Source organism: Rhagoletis pomonella, unplaced genomic scaffold (assembly GCF_013731165.1).
Source record: "Rhagoletis pomonella isolate Grant_MI unplaced genomic scaffold, Rhpom_1.0 Rhpom_scaffold_02857, whole genome shotgun sequence".
NCBI classification, from domain to species: Eukaryota; Metazoa; Arthropoda; class Insecta; order Diptera; family Tephritidae; genus Rhagoletis; species Rhagoletis pomonella.
In genome coordinates this window covers 11396-26196 of record NW_023461410.1, presented here as the reverse complement: position 1 = coordinate 26196, position 14801 = coordinate 11396, and the positions used below count along the sequence as shown (strand labels likewise).

The following is a 14801-nucleotide window of genomic DNA, read 5'->3' as shown; positions in this document are numbered from 1 at the left end:
AAAAAACTCTTCCTCATTGAAATTTTCTGGGTCGTATGACGATTTAATGGATTTCTTTTCTGGTTTGCGTATTTCTGTAATTTTCTTTACTATAGCCGATTTCTTCTTGCCGCCTCTCGCACCAAAGATGGCGCCAAAGTAATCGTCGACGCTGCGAGTATTTCGCTTTAGTGAAAACAAATCCTCGCGATCTTGCAGTGCTGTGTCGAGTAGCTCCTTAATCCACTTGAGTGTAGCAGACCGTCTATCTTCTAACACTTCTTCTCTCTTTTTGGGTGTCTTTTCCTCCAGGGATAGCGGTTCGAAAAGTTTGGCCAAAGTCTCGGAATGTTCACCATTGTCATCCAGCACAACATGCCTGGCACCGCGATTGGCAAAGGTGGCATAGCGACGCCTGCGGTGGTTGGATTTTGTTGGAGCAGAGTGAGCGAGTGCCGTGTCCTGTATTAGCTGCTGCAATAGCTTATCGGACGAGGAAATGCGTTTACTCGCCTTTTCCTCCTCCTCCATCGATTCGCGCGCCAATTCGTCAATATCGATCTCTGTGAACTGGCAGTGCTCCAGCTCAGCATTCGGTAGCACCCAGAACGCAACGGATTTCCCGGGTGCACTCAATTGCAATGCTTTATTTGGACTATTAGTCTTGACTTGAGGCGTTAATGTGGAGTTCATGTTCAGTCTCTCGTTGTTCAAATAAGCCTGATTCTTTTTAAATGTTACGATATACTGCCAGTACTCCTCACCAGGTAGTTTTGTGGAAGAACTTACGGTCACGTGCTTGGTATCATCATCAGGATTGACAATCATGAAGGCTATACCGCCCGAAATTGTATTAGCACAATGGGTATATAATTTATTGCTGCGCAGGAATATGGTAAAAGGTCGGGCAGGGAACACGCGTGAGCCCATAATTTTCTTGAATAGCATAGTTACGAAAAAGCTGGGACCAGGCCGTTCCAAGTCATCTTGATCAATGCGGCGGAAAACGGCGTCGAAACCAGAGGTTGCCGCATCTCCGAGAGTCTGCGCCCAGCGCAACACATCTGTGACATCCTCTGCATTGGTTTTGCTGCTGCTGCTGCTACCAGTGGTGCCTCTCTGTGTCGATTTTTTTGGTCGATCCTTAGAGGCGAAATTTAGCCAAACAGGTACCTTCTCGCTGAACATGGCACGCAGGGTGCGATCGTGTTCATAGACTGAGCCGATCATAGTATTTGTGGTGGAAGAATCGGCTGGTCTGCAAGTGCCAATTACAAATGAGTATGGGCATTTATGTAACTGTTTCAGAGTACTTACTGCAGCCAATTAAAAGCGGCATTAATGTCTCTCGACATCTCAATATATCGCTTAACTTCTTCGCTACTGCTGCCCGAAGGTATTTCAGCACCGGTAACTTCCCAGTCATCGACATAAGGATTGAATGTATCCACCATCAAGTTCAAAGTGTTCAAGTCATTAAAGTAGTCTTTGATACTCGGACCAAACTCTGTGGAGAAAAAATTGCTTACAAAGGTTTCCGCTACTCAATTTATATAGTCCGGTGTGACTTCAACATTTCCTCCGTTCTTACCTGTACCCAATTGCCAAATGCAATCGGTTATGCCTGTTAAATAGGAACTATTTAAAATTCTCAAGGACTCCATAGGATCCCATTCACCGGAACTATGTGGAATCGGTACGACCATCGTCCAGTTTACCGCACTACGAAGGGAAGTATACTTTGATTTTGTTTTTCATAACCGATTTGCACTCACCTCGTCCAGCGGTTGAACCCTTTCCATATAGTCTTTGTAGGATTTCGATAATTCGTTTCTGTGTTAGATATGAAATTGTAATCGCTTATAAACTTCACATAAGAACTTCCCAGCATCGTAGCCATATGCGTTAGCACTTTCCTGTGTGATGAAGGGTTAATCAAATATAATATCGTTATATGAAATAAATTTGTGTTTCATTCGTTATGTTAACCTATTTGGTCCATCGAGCGCTCTATATAAATCGGCGGGTTCCACGGCAAAACTAACAAATTTCTCATTCACATCATTGAATGGCCGATTCAGGTTTACTTGCACAAACACGTCCGCGTATGTAGAAAAAGCGAAAATCGCGATCAAGAAAGAGATCTCCACCGAAAGTGAGGACCTTAGAAGCAACATCTTTCCTTGGAAATGCTACCCGTGCACTTTGAAGATTTAATTTCAACTGATTGTGAAACTTTCAGTTAACCTTTCTAAATAAACTATTCTCATTAAAACAGTGCACTTATTCAGCTTACTTTCAAGATTTTCAGTTATTTATTTACTTTTTGTTGAATTCACAAAAAAATATGCGGCCTAGGCCAGGTGTTGGCGTTTGTGGCAGCTCTTTTGCTGACATGAAAAATTCTAGCTTTGGAAAAAAGACTTACATACATACATAGGTGCTGACATTGCAATCGCATTTGGAAGTTCATGGAAATTCTTGAAGAATACAAAACTTATATGTATGTATTTTAATAAATACACTAGCCAACAAAATTTTACAGCTGGGCTACATTTCTTTCTGTACAATGGAAATTTGTCTCTCAGATTAGTCAACTGGCTGTAGTTTATACATACATATTTTGGATTTAAAATGCCAAATATTCATGTCTGAAAAACTATATAGGGCACAGAGAGGGGGATGAGTGCGGACAGCACAACTCCAAGGACTTCTCTACAAATGAAACTGTATTTGCCGTCAAAAGACTCCAGGGGAGTAGAAGCTCGGAGCGAAGTCATCTGTCAGGTTAGCGACAGTTAAATTCGCGCAGACAGGCGTCGAAGGAATCGAAGTAGTGGATGAGATTGTCCAAATCAGCGTTATTCACGCTGAAATAGAGAGCAACAGAGCAAAATATAAAAACAAAAACTACAAGATTAGAAACACCAAACAAGTTTAATATTCAATTACCGGCTGTTGGGCAGACACACAAAATCTCACCTCACAAAAAAAAAATATGGAAAGGATAATTTTCACCAAGTATATACGTCTCCAATTACTAATAAATTTTAAAAATGTTTGCCTAATAAATTGTGAGCAAATTTGGAAATAAGTTTTTAGTAACTGCGCGAATACCATATAGTTAGGGTGCGTTCAGAAATGCATCAAGCCAAAACATCAGGCTCTTTTATTTCTAAACTATAATTGATGAAAATGTCCAATACGCGCAACCACGATTAAATGCCGAATTGAACCTTAGTTCTGGACACATTCTTATTGACCAAATTGAGCAAGTGACCTGACACTGTGGCAAAAGAGCAGATTAGCTCAAGTAACGACTGTTGACTGCTCTTTGGCCAGAGTGCCAGGTCGCTTGCTCAATTTTGGTGAATACCCCTATTGTTAAACGTACGTTCAGCTCTCTTAAACTATTCATTAGAACATCATAAATCTTATTTATTTTTATTTTTTAATATGCACTAATGAAAACCAACCAATGGAGCACTTTACATTTATGTAGATAAGATTTGTAAGTTATCTTTTCACAAAACTTAATCCTCGTCGCTAGCTTCTAAGATCATCTTAAAGTTGAATGGCTCGAAAGCGTAACCAGTGCCAGCGTAGAACTTCGACATGAACTCGACCCTGCAATATTTCTTTTCATGAATCGTACATATAAAAATATATCAAATCATTGGAAATACCAATGCAAACGCAGTGTATGCAAGAAAGCTGAAAGTCCTTCCATAAATATCATGATGGCAATGGTAAGCAAAGCCCAAGCCCAAAAAAATAATGTACACGCCAATTGCACCAGCGTAACCCTTGAAATGGAGACCCTTCTGCATAACCATAAGCCACAGCACATAAGACAGCTCTGTTTGTGGGTTCATTGGTATTAGTTAGATGCACTTGACCCGATTCATATCACTCACCCGCATGTGCCAAGGATAGCGCCCATAAACGCAAGTAAGATGCTGTGTGTGAAATAGTACTCAGGACGTACTCAATCGTGTGAATGGCCTGGTGAATCCAAATCTCACTCATTGGCTCCTCCTCCTCATCGTCTTCGTTCTCGTGATGAGCATGTGGAACTGGGTCTGTGAGCGTTGCTTCAATAACAATGTCGCCCTCTTGAATTTCTATTTTTTCCACGTATTCCTCCTTTGTTTTCTTCTTCGACTATTCATGGTGGAAAGAAGGTTTAATTGAAATTTATAATGGTTTTTTTTTTTGAATGCCGCTTACCTCAAATGAACGCAAACACTGGATGTACAATGGCTTCCCGATCAACATCCAAGGGATACAGAATAGAGCAACAATCCAGAAAACTCGTTCCACCATTGCTTGACTGTCAAACATATACATCTTACAACCGGCTAATTGTGGGGACGCCTTGAATAGAATCATATTAATGAAGTAGATCAAAACAGATGGCGCGCATCCCGGTGTATCAGGTTCGTAGTCGGTGGTCGGTGAGTATTGGACCCATTTATAGAACATCATAAATCCCATATAACCGAATAGTAGGATAAGGAAAAGGACTTGCGGTAAGAATTCCAGTAAGATGTATGCGTACTTTTTGAAATAAACCATATTCTCCACAGACATACATACACCGAAAACCATATGCAAAACACCAAAAATGATAGAAAGTTTCATCTTGTACGAATTGTAGAAGATGATCTTGTTGGACCCCAACTGCCAAATCGGGTCCATACCCCAAGGGTAGGTGCCAATGGTGGATACAGTGGGATCGAGTTGCAGATTTGCATTGGTCAGAACGGTGGTAGTATTATAACGGACGCGCCATTTAGAGCCGAACACATTGAACGATTTTGAGAAGGTGTCGTTGTAAGTGAATCCGGTGTACATGGAGAAAAGACCAAGGAGCAAAATGATATAACGACCACCAAACATGATTCGCCAAATTTCGCCGCCTTTCTTTCGCATCAGTCGCTCTTCATCTATAACCATCCAGAAGCCAATTAAGAACATAATAAAACCATGGCCCAAATCGCCAAACATAACCGCAAAGAGGAAAGGGAAAGTAATGCAGGTGTAGAGAGCAGGATTAACCTCCCGATAGGTGGCCATGCCATATGCATCGATTAAGTTTTGAAATCCCCGTGTGAACTTATTGGTACGAAAGTAAGTGGGTGGGCTCTTCTTTGTCGCCACAGCTGTTAAAAAGGAGCCCGTACTGCCTACATTGGCCGAGCCATTTGCGATTGTTTGCTGCACCAATTCTAGATCCATAGTCGGCACCCAGCACTCGCCGATCAAACATTTGCTTGTTACATCTATATTGAAGTAGTTCAGGGTGTGATAAATGGCCTTCATTTTAGTTATTTTAATGGACCAAATAGGCAGGTGTTTGGCTATGCCCGCCAAAATGCAATTGCGCTGATCATCGGTCCGCTTCAACACCAACTTCAGATCTTCCAAGCGTTTCTTCACCCCTTTCAGCATATCCTCGCGTTCATCGTGAACATTTGGGCAGGGATAGAGGGAGGCATGGAAGCCGGTACACACCTTCTTAATGCGAGCATTCAATTGTTCGCCCTGATAAAATACTACAAAAGCCGTCTTAAAAGTCCTATTGCCCGTGCGTGGGTCGTGCAAGGGCTCTTCGATATCAGCATGTTTCACCAAAATGTTGCCGCGAGAAATACGCCACAACATGCGTTCGAATGCGAAGAGACGTTGGCGATTTATTACACCGGCAATGAAGCCCAAGCAACCACGTCGTTCACCAGTGAAAGTGCCGCTGTTCGCATGTTCCTCCATATTAAGTACCGTTTGTTCAGTAAAGAAGTCTTGAGTCTTTTCAATCACCTTGCAGAGTTCGGTGAGCTCTAGCAAATTCGATTTCAAATTGATATCATTTTCCGACATTTCGCGAATTTCGTACTCGGCCTTCTCCAGCTGCGCCTCCAAGTCGGCCGAATCACGTGGATTCGGTGCGCTCGGTATATCATCGTAAACATCCTGCAGCTTTATTCCATCCTTCTCTAGCTCCCTAGTTATATAACGCATTTGACGTTCCATCTCATCGCACCGGCGGACTTCACTAACAAATCTACGCTGAAAAGCTGTGACTTCATTATTTAGCTGCAGAGAGAAAAAGACATTTATACAAAAGAAGAGTAAGTCATCTGGCTCAGGATGAACTTGTAGCTGAACTGAAAGATGAACACCTAACTAACGCGTAATTTAGGTCGGCCTCGTTCAAACAGCACATTTCCCGGATCTATTTTTAATTGAGCTTGAGGCAGGGCTAAGAAACCATAAGCCCAACATGCACACACAAAAAAAAATATGTTTCACTCAACAAATGATTTGGTAGCTATAACCAAATAGTTAATGCGTTGAGAGAGACATATTTAGTTGACGTTACTAAACTCTTTTCTTAGTGTTCGGTGTTCAGCAAGCGTATAATTAATTAAGAAGCAGTGCTTGTTTCAGCCGTAAGCTGTCTGTGTGCACGGGACCTTAGCGTAAAAATGTAAAAGTAAATTTTCACAACCTACATCACGAAATTGCACACAACCCAGTTCGCCCAAATCTGCCATGTTATTGTAGGCCGCTTCCGGTGCCAGAAAGATTTGGCACAGCGACATCTTTTCGCTGCGAAACATGCTGCCCATTTTGGAATGGTGTGTCTGCCTGCCTGATGACGAAACAATCAAATTTATTTTACCAAGTTATATCCTTTGGTAACAAAATGTTGTTAACTAAGAAATTCTCAACTTACTGTACTGCTCCGCCGTTCGACTTGTAACCGCCTACTATATTCACTCAATGCCAAACTGGAACTAAAATGTCTTCATTATTTCATGTATTTTGGTGAAATCAAATTTTGTATGATTATGACGAACAATTTGAGCCATAGGTTTCCAATCAATCAGTTGGCATTAATTCGTTAATCGCCGAGAGAATAATCAATTTACTCTATTTATGTACATTGTATGTACTCTTATTTTGAATCGTTTACCATTTTCTTCACTCTGCTTAGCTTCGGTTTTATCGTAACTACTCAAACAAAAAAAAAAATTGGGAAAGGTGCTACACTTATTTATTAATTAATTAAGTTGTCATATGTATATGTATGTATCATATGTATGATTTTTTTATAAAGATTTACCACTGTAGAACCATGATGACTTGTGTAGACTTGAAGTTTAAAATTCTGCCTACATGAAAGTCGATAACGAATTACAAACCATCTTGATGCCCGCCTGTGGCAGAGAGCTATCCAAGCTTAGTCGTGACAAACCTACGTTTTAAATTGTCAAAGGCAAACATTTTGTAATAATTTTCTTTTTTTCTAGTTACCTTGCATATTCATCTCACCGAAAACTTCTGATTAAACTTTCAGGACTGGATCAATATTTTATAGGACCCTTTCTATAGGTCATACAGGATGAGGCCCTTCATTTAGACCAGCCGCGGATAGGGTGCTTCGGATACCGGAGCTCTGTAGAGCTAATTAGCCTACTCGGATCTCTATCTGCCGAAAGAAGCTGCGATCCTCGCCTCAACTAGAGTTATGGGCAAGCTCTTCTATGGGAGAAAAAACTGGAACGAAGGCACAGTAAGTCCAAACCCATCTACCAACAGTAATACCATGACACGTCCTAGTACAAGAAGTTCATAAAAAGTCTCCCTAAAAAGTAACGTTCCATAAAATATCTTAAAAAATTCAAGAGTTTGGGTGCCGGCCTCACTATTGGACCCAACGGAACCTTTGAATATGCCCCAAGAGCCACAATTCGGCACAATTGGAATGTGGTCAATGTCCCGGCAATCACCGAAAAGTCCTTTAAAATTGGTATCGGTCCATATCTTTGAAAAAACGAACATTTATGTTTACTGAGATTACTATCAAGTTTTTTTTGTGTGAGAGCGCATTTGCGCACGATGTAGTATTTTCAGTGAAACCTCCTAACTAAAATTGTAACGTCATAGCGAATGTCGCTAGCCCGAAACTGCGCATTTTCTTCCAAATAAAGATTTTATTGAGCACACTTTGTATGGAAGAAAATGCATGACACCGTCAACAAGAAAAATTAAAATAAAAAAAAAAAATCAACTTTAATTTTTAGCCACTTAAAACTTGCATATCCGAAATTTTTCTAAACATATTATTATCTTATGCACTGCATGTAATTAGGATAGCACCCCCTCTGTTGACATGTTTTAAAATTTGCATTATTTACACGTCGAAAATTTTATAAAAAAAAATTAATGAATATTAAACATGCAAAAGGAAAACTGTACATACTGAGGATCAAAAGGGTGTGCTATTCAAATGACTGGGAGTAATGTAACTAAAATCGAATGAATATAAATGTAACTAAAATCAAAAACAATCATTTTCTCTAATACGTAGTAATTAGTAAAATAATTAAGACAACTTAGGATCTTAGGTAGTATCATTAGCCGTGCTGGCAAAAATATTCATAGCAAATTGATCTTAAGCGCTTTAAAAATCTCGATAGATAAACCAAATATGCTCTTTAATACGCAAAATCAATAAATCTTTCAATATTTTTTATTCAATAATATCAGATTTACATGCTTTTTAGTTACCACGTTTACTGCAAGTTTATACCTGCTATGTGCGCTCACATACAACTGTCAGTTTTCTCGCATACCAAATCTTATCGCAGTGCGATCAGTACGAATCAATCATGCGATAAATGGTATGAGATATGTATATCTTACTTTAAACCGTATACCTTCTGCGATGAACGGTATGCGAGCGCCCATAGCAGGTATAGACGTGCAGTTATATCACCTAGCTTTCTTGTTTATCCTGATTTCAGTACAAACTTTGCATTGCATTGTCATCTTTGTGGGAATAGGGTGCATTGTATGCAATTTTTCTACTAATGATTTTGTCTTTGGCGTTTGTATGTGCAAGTTGTGAATAGCGCTATGTTCAATATCCGCCATTATATTACGACGCCTTATATAGGCATAGCTTTTGGCTACATTTCATGAAATTATTTAGTGAAATGAACAATCGCATAAACGTTGTAACGTAGTATTGCAAAATTTTATACAGGCAACTCTAAAAAAAATCAAATTAAAAGAACTCTTTAATCCACAACGTTTGTATAAATGGACTAAAAAGGAAGTAAGGCAGTTTTTTTGTTTGAAAATTTATAGAAAGTTAGCAACACCTTCCACAAAAATAATATTGATGGCATTTTTAAAGAAAAAAGATTTTCATATTATTTACATGGAAAATTTCAACTGCCCACCGACACCTTTTAAAATCGGAATACAAATTTTTCCAAATGGGAGAATTTTCTTCTCAGTAAATAGGTCCTTTTAAGGCCATAAATTCATTAGGTTAGTTATTTGGATCACCCTAATGTACATGCATACATACATACATATATACATGTATATAAAGTACGGACCAACCTTTCTTTCAGGGCAAACGCATGGCTAATCTCATTGATTGATCGATTTCAAAAATTATTTATACAAAATATTCAGGCGGCTCATTTGTAGAGATACAGCTGTAAAATCTTTCAGCCTTGTCAGTTAATATTTGGAAATCAGTTTGTTAAGACTTCTAAGGGTACACGTTGGGTTTACTCAGGTGAGTTTGAAAAGAGTCCAGACTACATAGCTATGCCGCGATTTCACTTTTAACAATTTACAGAATTCAAGAAAATATCTAAATATAAAAACAAATGATTTGAACTTGTAACTTTGTAATAGAATCAAAAGATTAATGGATGAGCCTATCTCAATATATTCTATTTTGAACACCGTGCAACTTAATGAATTATTTTAACTATGTACTACTCGTAAGCCAGCGCTGTCCGGCAAACTATCCTCGATCAGAACCGCCCCTATTTATTATGTATTATATATGACAAATCAAGGAATGGCGGAAATTCCAACCAAAATAAATCATAGTTCATCAAATTAAGATAGTCTTTCGAACGGCGTCTAATACAGAATAGATTGCCGACTATCGAATAGGTGACATAAAGTAGCTCGGGGCCATCGGTTTGTCTGAGGCTAAGACGGATGGCATTGAAAATAGGCAAACTCATATAAAAACGGTGATTTTCAAAAAAATAAAACTAAAATAATTACATAAAAAAATCGTCCTCGTCCTGAAGCCAACTCATTCAAAATCGATGTTTACATTAACTTCTTAGAAAGAAATTGATTTTTCCAAATTGTTTGAATGGCGTTTTTGTGAGATGCTTCATACAAATTGTATGGGCATAACTTAACTTCGTTACTTGTTAGTTTTTAGTTCTTCATAAGAAAAGAAAAACGTGTTTCTTTGCCCAAAAAATTAATTAATTTTATAACGCAAAAAATGTAGTGCTGCGGAAAATCTGCAAACGGAGAGGAAATCATCAACATAAATATTTAATGTAATGCAGCAACATATCAATAATTGTTTATTAAAATGTGTTTATCTAATTAGTGATTTGACCATCAAAACGGTATTTATTGCCAAACTACAGCGTTTAACTAGACAGTTGAAAATGTGTTCAGTCGTCGTCGTCACTTCGCAATAAAATTTTGAAACTGAACGGCATAAAGGCATACCCTGCACCAGAATAGAATTTACTCATAAATTCAACCCTGAAATAATACATATTCGATTTGGTATTTCACAAAGTTTAAAAGCAAATTAATTTCATCAAATCTTACCAATGCAAGCGCAAAGTATGCAAAAAGGCCGACAAGCCCTCCATCAAAATCATGATAGCTATCGTCAGCAAAACCCAAGCTCCAAATATGAAGTACAAGGCGATCGCCGATGGGTAGCCGCCTAATTTAAGACCCTCGGAGAGCACCATATTCCACAGTACTTCGGAAAGTTCTAAAACACATTTGAAAACGATTTTTAGCAGCTACATACATATGTACATATACGCACCCGCATGCGCCAACGATAAAGCCCACAAACGCAAATATGAAGCGGTGTGCGATATGGTACTCAGGATATATTCAATCATATGTATAGCTTGGTGTATCCAAATTTCGCTCATTGGCTCGTCCTCTTCATCATCTGTACCAACTGCGCCATGATGGCCACCGTCTTCCGCTTCTAATTTGCCCAAAGGTGAGTTATGCTGCCGTTTTGCCTGTAAAAAAAAAACACAAAACAGACATATGCACATGTACGGTTATATGTATGTATGTGTATGTAACTCGTAAACTTACTTGAAGTCTCCTCACAACCGTTATGTAGAGCGGTTTGCCCAGCAGAATCCACGGAATGCAGAGAACAGCCAACACAACAAAGACCTTTTCAAGAAGCGGCTGTGCGTCAAACATGTACTCATCGCAGCCCTCTAGCTGTGCCGATGCACTGAATAGCATCATATTAATGAAATATATTAGCACCGACGGCGCGCAACCGGGCGAATCGGGCAAATAATCGGTCTTTGGTCCATATTTCACCCACTTGTAAAACATCATGAAACACATGTAACCGAAGAGCAAAATCAAGAATAGTATTTGGGGCAAAAATTCCAAAAAGATCAGCGCGTATTTCTTGAAGTGCATAAAGTTGACCACCGACAGGCAGACGCCAAATATCATATGCGCCACCCCAAGAATAATTGACATTTTCATTTTCAGCGAATTAAGGAAAATAATTTTGTTATCGGCCAATTGCCAAATGGGATCTACACCCAGCGGGTAGACTCCGAAAGAGGCGACTGCTGGGTCTAATACCAGATTCGGATTTTCCAGCACGGTGCTGCGATTGTAGCGCACCCTCCAAGTGGACCCGAAAACATTGAGAGACTTGGAAAAAATGTCATTATACAAGAAGCCTGTGTACATGGAGAACAGCCCCAATAGCAAAATGATATAACGGCCACCGAAAAATATACGCCAGATTTCACCTCCACGCTTCTTGCTTAAACGCTGTTCATCTAAAACCATCCAGAGCGCAAAAAGAAATATACAGAAGCCATGGCCTAAATCGCCGAACATAACCGCAAAGAGGAAGGGGAACGTAATGCAAGTGTAGAGCGCCGGATTTACTTCCCGATAGTCGGCCATACCATAGGCGTCGATCAGATGCTGAAAACCGTCCGTAAACTTATTGACACGATTAAAAGTGGGTGGTGATTTCTGTGTCTCCAGCTCATTTAGAAACGACGGCACTGTACTGCCCACAGCAGCCGAGCCAACTGCCAGCGCTTCCGTAACATTCGTTAGGTCTTTCCTTGGCACCCAGCCCTCGGCTATAAGACACTTTTTAGTCACGTCCACATTGCACATATTGAGCGTGTGGTAGATGGCCTTCATTTTCTTGACCATTATAATCCACCGTGGTAGATTTTTGATAGTGTTGGACAGCACTAAACGCCTATGATCCGCAGTTTGACTCATCACCAACTTCAAGTCCTCCAAACGTGTCTTTACGCCGCGCAGCATTTCTTCGCGCTCGGCACGCTCCGCAGGACAGGGGTAAAGTGAAGAACGGAAGCCATTGCATACTTTCTTGATGCGTGTGTTCAATTGCGCTCCCTGATAAAACACAACGAAAACTGTCTTGTACACCTGAAGACCAGTGTTTGGATCTGAGGAAGGTTCTTCCAAATCAACGCGCTTCACAAATACGTTACCGCGCGAGATGCGCCACAACATACGCTCAAAAGCGAACGAACGCTCGCGATTCAAGACGCCAGCCACGAAACCCAGTTGTCCTTGTCCCACGTGCGGTTGCGTCTCATTATCACCAAAGTGGAACGGAGTGTCCATAACGTCTCGAAAGAAATTTTGTGTTTTATCTAAAACCATGCATAACTCAGTAAGTTCCAAGTAGTTTAACTTCAGATTGACATTATTTTGCGCGAGCTCGCGTATTTCCATCTCTACTCTATCCATAGTAGTCTCAAGGTCGCTTATTTCACGAGGATTCGGCGCTCGTGGAGGGTTCTCTGTTAACTCGGGCAATACCACACCATCCTTCTTCAGTTCATTTTCAATGTAATGCATTTGTCGCTCAAGCTCATCGCAACGTCGCACCTCACTGACGTATCGACGTTGAAAGGAATTGACATTGGTATTCAACTGAAATTAGGTAAACTTAAAAAAAAAAAGACATATACATATTACAGTACAAAACTCACGTCACGAAACTGTACACAACCGATCTCGCCTAACTCAGAAATGGTTGTATAACCAGCTTCAGGTTGGATAAAAAGCTGGCACAAGGCCATCTTTTCGCTGCGAAACATATCCCCCATCGAAACGATTTGTTAAACTCTGAAGATGAGCAGGAGGGCAAAGACATTATCGATTAATTTATAAGAAAGAAAAGAACACTAAGATATGCGTTTCTAATTGTTTGTTAATAGTAAATGACCCTATTGGGAGGTGAAATAACTTTTGCAAATGTCGTCGAATGTCAGTTCATGTATGACACACGAATTTACACAAAGAAACCATGGAGCGCTACACTCAAGAGTGCGGAATAATTGTGTCTAAATACTATTTACGATACTTCACTACCAGGTAAGATCACTTGATTCACCATCGCCGGCTTTTTTTCTATGGGGAATTATGTAAATAATACTTAAACCCTGGAAGCTCCTTAAAGAGAACACACGTCAAGGAATGCAGAACTTATCGTATCGCAAAAAGTGTTGCTATAAAAACATGGAAAATGCCATAAAAGGGCTATATATCTTCTATATATCTTCCAAACATAAGGTAATAATATCTAAGGGCCTAAGCCAAAGAACATAGGATCAATTATTTTGGGTCACCTTGCATTAAAATGGAATCATAACTAGATGTAATCAAAACTGTAGAAAGTAGGCTATGTGTCCACGCATCAATATACATATTTCAGATGGTCTACCACAAAAATTATTAATAAATCCTTTTTGGTTCATAATGAAAATATACATGAATATATTTTGGGGGACGATTTAAACTTCTAAAGATATGTCACCAGAAAATACCGAAAATTCGCTTCAGATAATATGCTCTTTAAAATACATTTATGCAAGTTTTATTTACAGTATGTAATAAATAAATAAACTTGTTAAAGTTTCGTAAATTGCACTTTGCTTACATAAAATTAACAAAGAACTCAAACATTTTTAATCGACTTCAAAAAATGTGGGAGGTATGTATGCTACCGCATAACTTTGGACTACGTTAACCTAATTCTTTTTTATCGGAAATTTGGTACCTCAAGGGTCGTCCCATAATTTGGTTTAGATCCGATCATTGGATCATGAAAAAATTAACGATACTCCTAAATTTGTACACATATAGTTGTACATAGAATTGAAGTCGGTTGTGTTTTAGCTTAAAGATTACTTGATTATTAAAAATCCAAAAAAAAGTGGTGGGCCCTGGTGTGCGCTAATGTACGTAACTGTCATTCCTAAATTGGAGCGCCTAGCGTTGCGTTTACCAACGCAACGAGTGCCAGAGCGCGCTATACCCAAATAAACGCGGTTCCACACACACCGCAAGGAATCTTGACTTGCTAGCACCATGACTATTTTTATACCCGAGCGCACTTGTGCACAAGGGTAGATTAATTTTGTTCACATAACGGTTGTTTGTAACAGCCAAAACGAATCGAGATAGGTATAGATAAATGTATACATAAATGCTCAGAATGAATAGAGAAATCGATTAAACCATGTCTGTCTGTCCGTCCGTCCGTCCGTCCGTCCGTCTGTCCGTCCGCCCGTGTACACGATAACTCGAGCAAAAATTGAGATATCTCAACGAAATTTGGTATGTAGATTTCCGTTAATCCAAGGTAGGTTGGTATTGAAAATGGGCGTAATCGGACTGTAACCACGCCC

General features: G+C 39.6%; 3 protein-coding genes across 3 annotated transcripts; all 3 read right to left on the bottom strand.

Moving 5' to 3' along the window:
- Positions 1–3: 3 nt before the first annotated feature.
- On the bottom strand, positions 4–2156 carry LOC118753798 (the record flags this gene model as incomplete). The annotated part of the gene is made up of 5 exons (XM_036488671.1): positions 1969–2156; positions 1755–1895; positions 1571–1701; positions 1297–1486; positions 4–1237 (listed from the first exon to the last, which is right to left on the bottom strand). Coding segments are annotated over exons 1-5 (1884 nt in total), but the record flags the coding sequence as incomplete, so codon positions are not given.
- A 1312-nt stretch (positions 2157–3468) lies between these two features.
- Positions 3469–6611, bottom strand: LOC118753797 (V-type proton ATPase 116 kDa subunit a1-like). Its single transcript, XM_036488670.1, is given in 6 exon segments — positions 3469–3606; positions 3666–3751; positions 3753–3838; positions 3897–4143; positions 4210–6075; positions 6495–6611. Coding segments are annotated over 6 exon segments (2496 nt in total). The 3' UTR covers positions 3469–3512.
- Positions 6612–10390: 3779 nt separating this feature from the next.
- On the bottom strand, positions 10391–13229 carry LOC118753796 (V-type proton ATPase 116 kDa subunit a1-like). The gene is made up of 5 exons (XM_036488669.1): positions 13101–13229; positions 11176–13041; positions 10889–11096; positions 10660–10831; positions 10391–10590 (listed from the first exon to the last, which is right to left on the bottom strand). The coding sequence occupies exons 1-5, from the start codon at positions 13215–13217 to the stop codon at positions 10497–10499; spliced, it is 2457 nt and encodes an 818-aa protein (XP_036344562.1). The 5' UTR covers positions 13218–13229; the 3' UTR covers positions 10391–10496.
- Between the last annotated feature and the right edge of the window lie 1572 nt (positions 13230–14801).

Bases quoted from the DNA above. Each gene is read 5' to 3' on its own strand.
- LOC118753796 (XM_036488669.1), bottom strand. From the start codon at position 13,217: ATGGGGGATATGTTTCGCAGCGAAAAGATGGCCTTGTGCCAGCTTTTT. The intron at 10,832-10,888 runs GTGCGTATATGT...AATGTGTTTTAG, and splicing joins TTTATCGTTGGCGCATGCGG to AACTTTCCGAAGTACTGTGG. The intron at 10,591-10,659 runs GTAAGATTTGAT...GTATTATTTCAG, and splicing joins CATACTTTGCGCTTGCATTG to GGTTGAATTTATGAGTAAAT.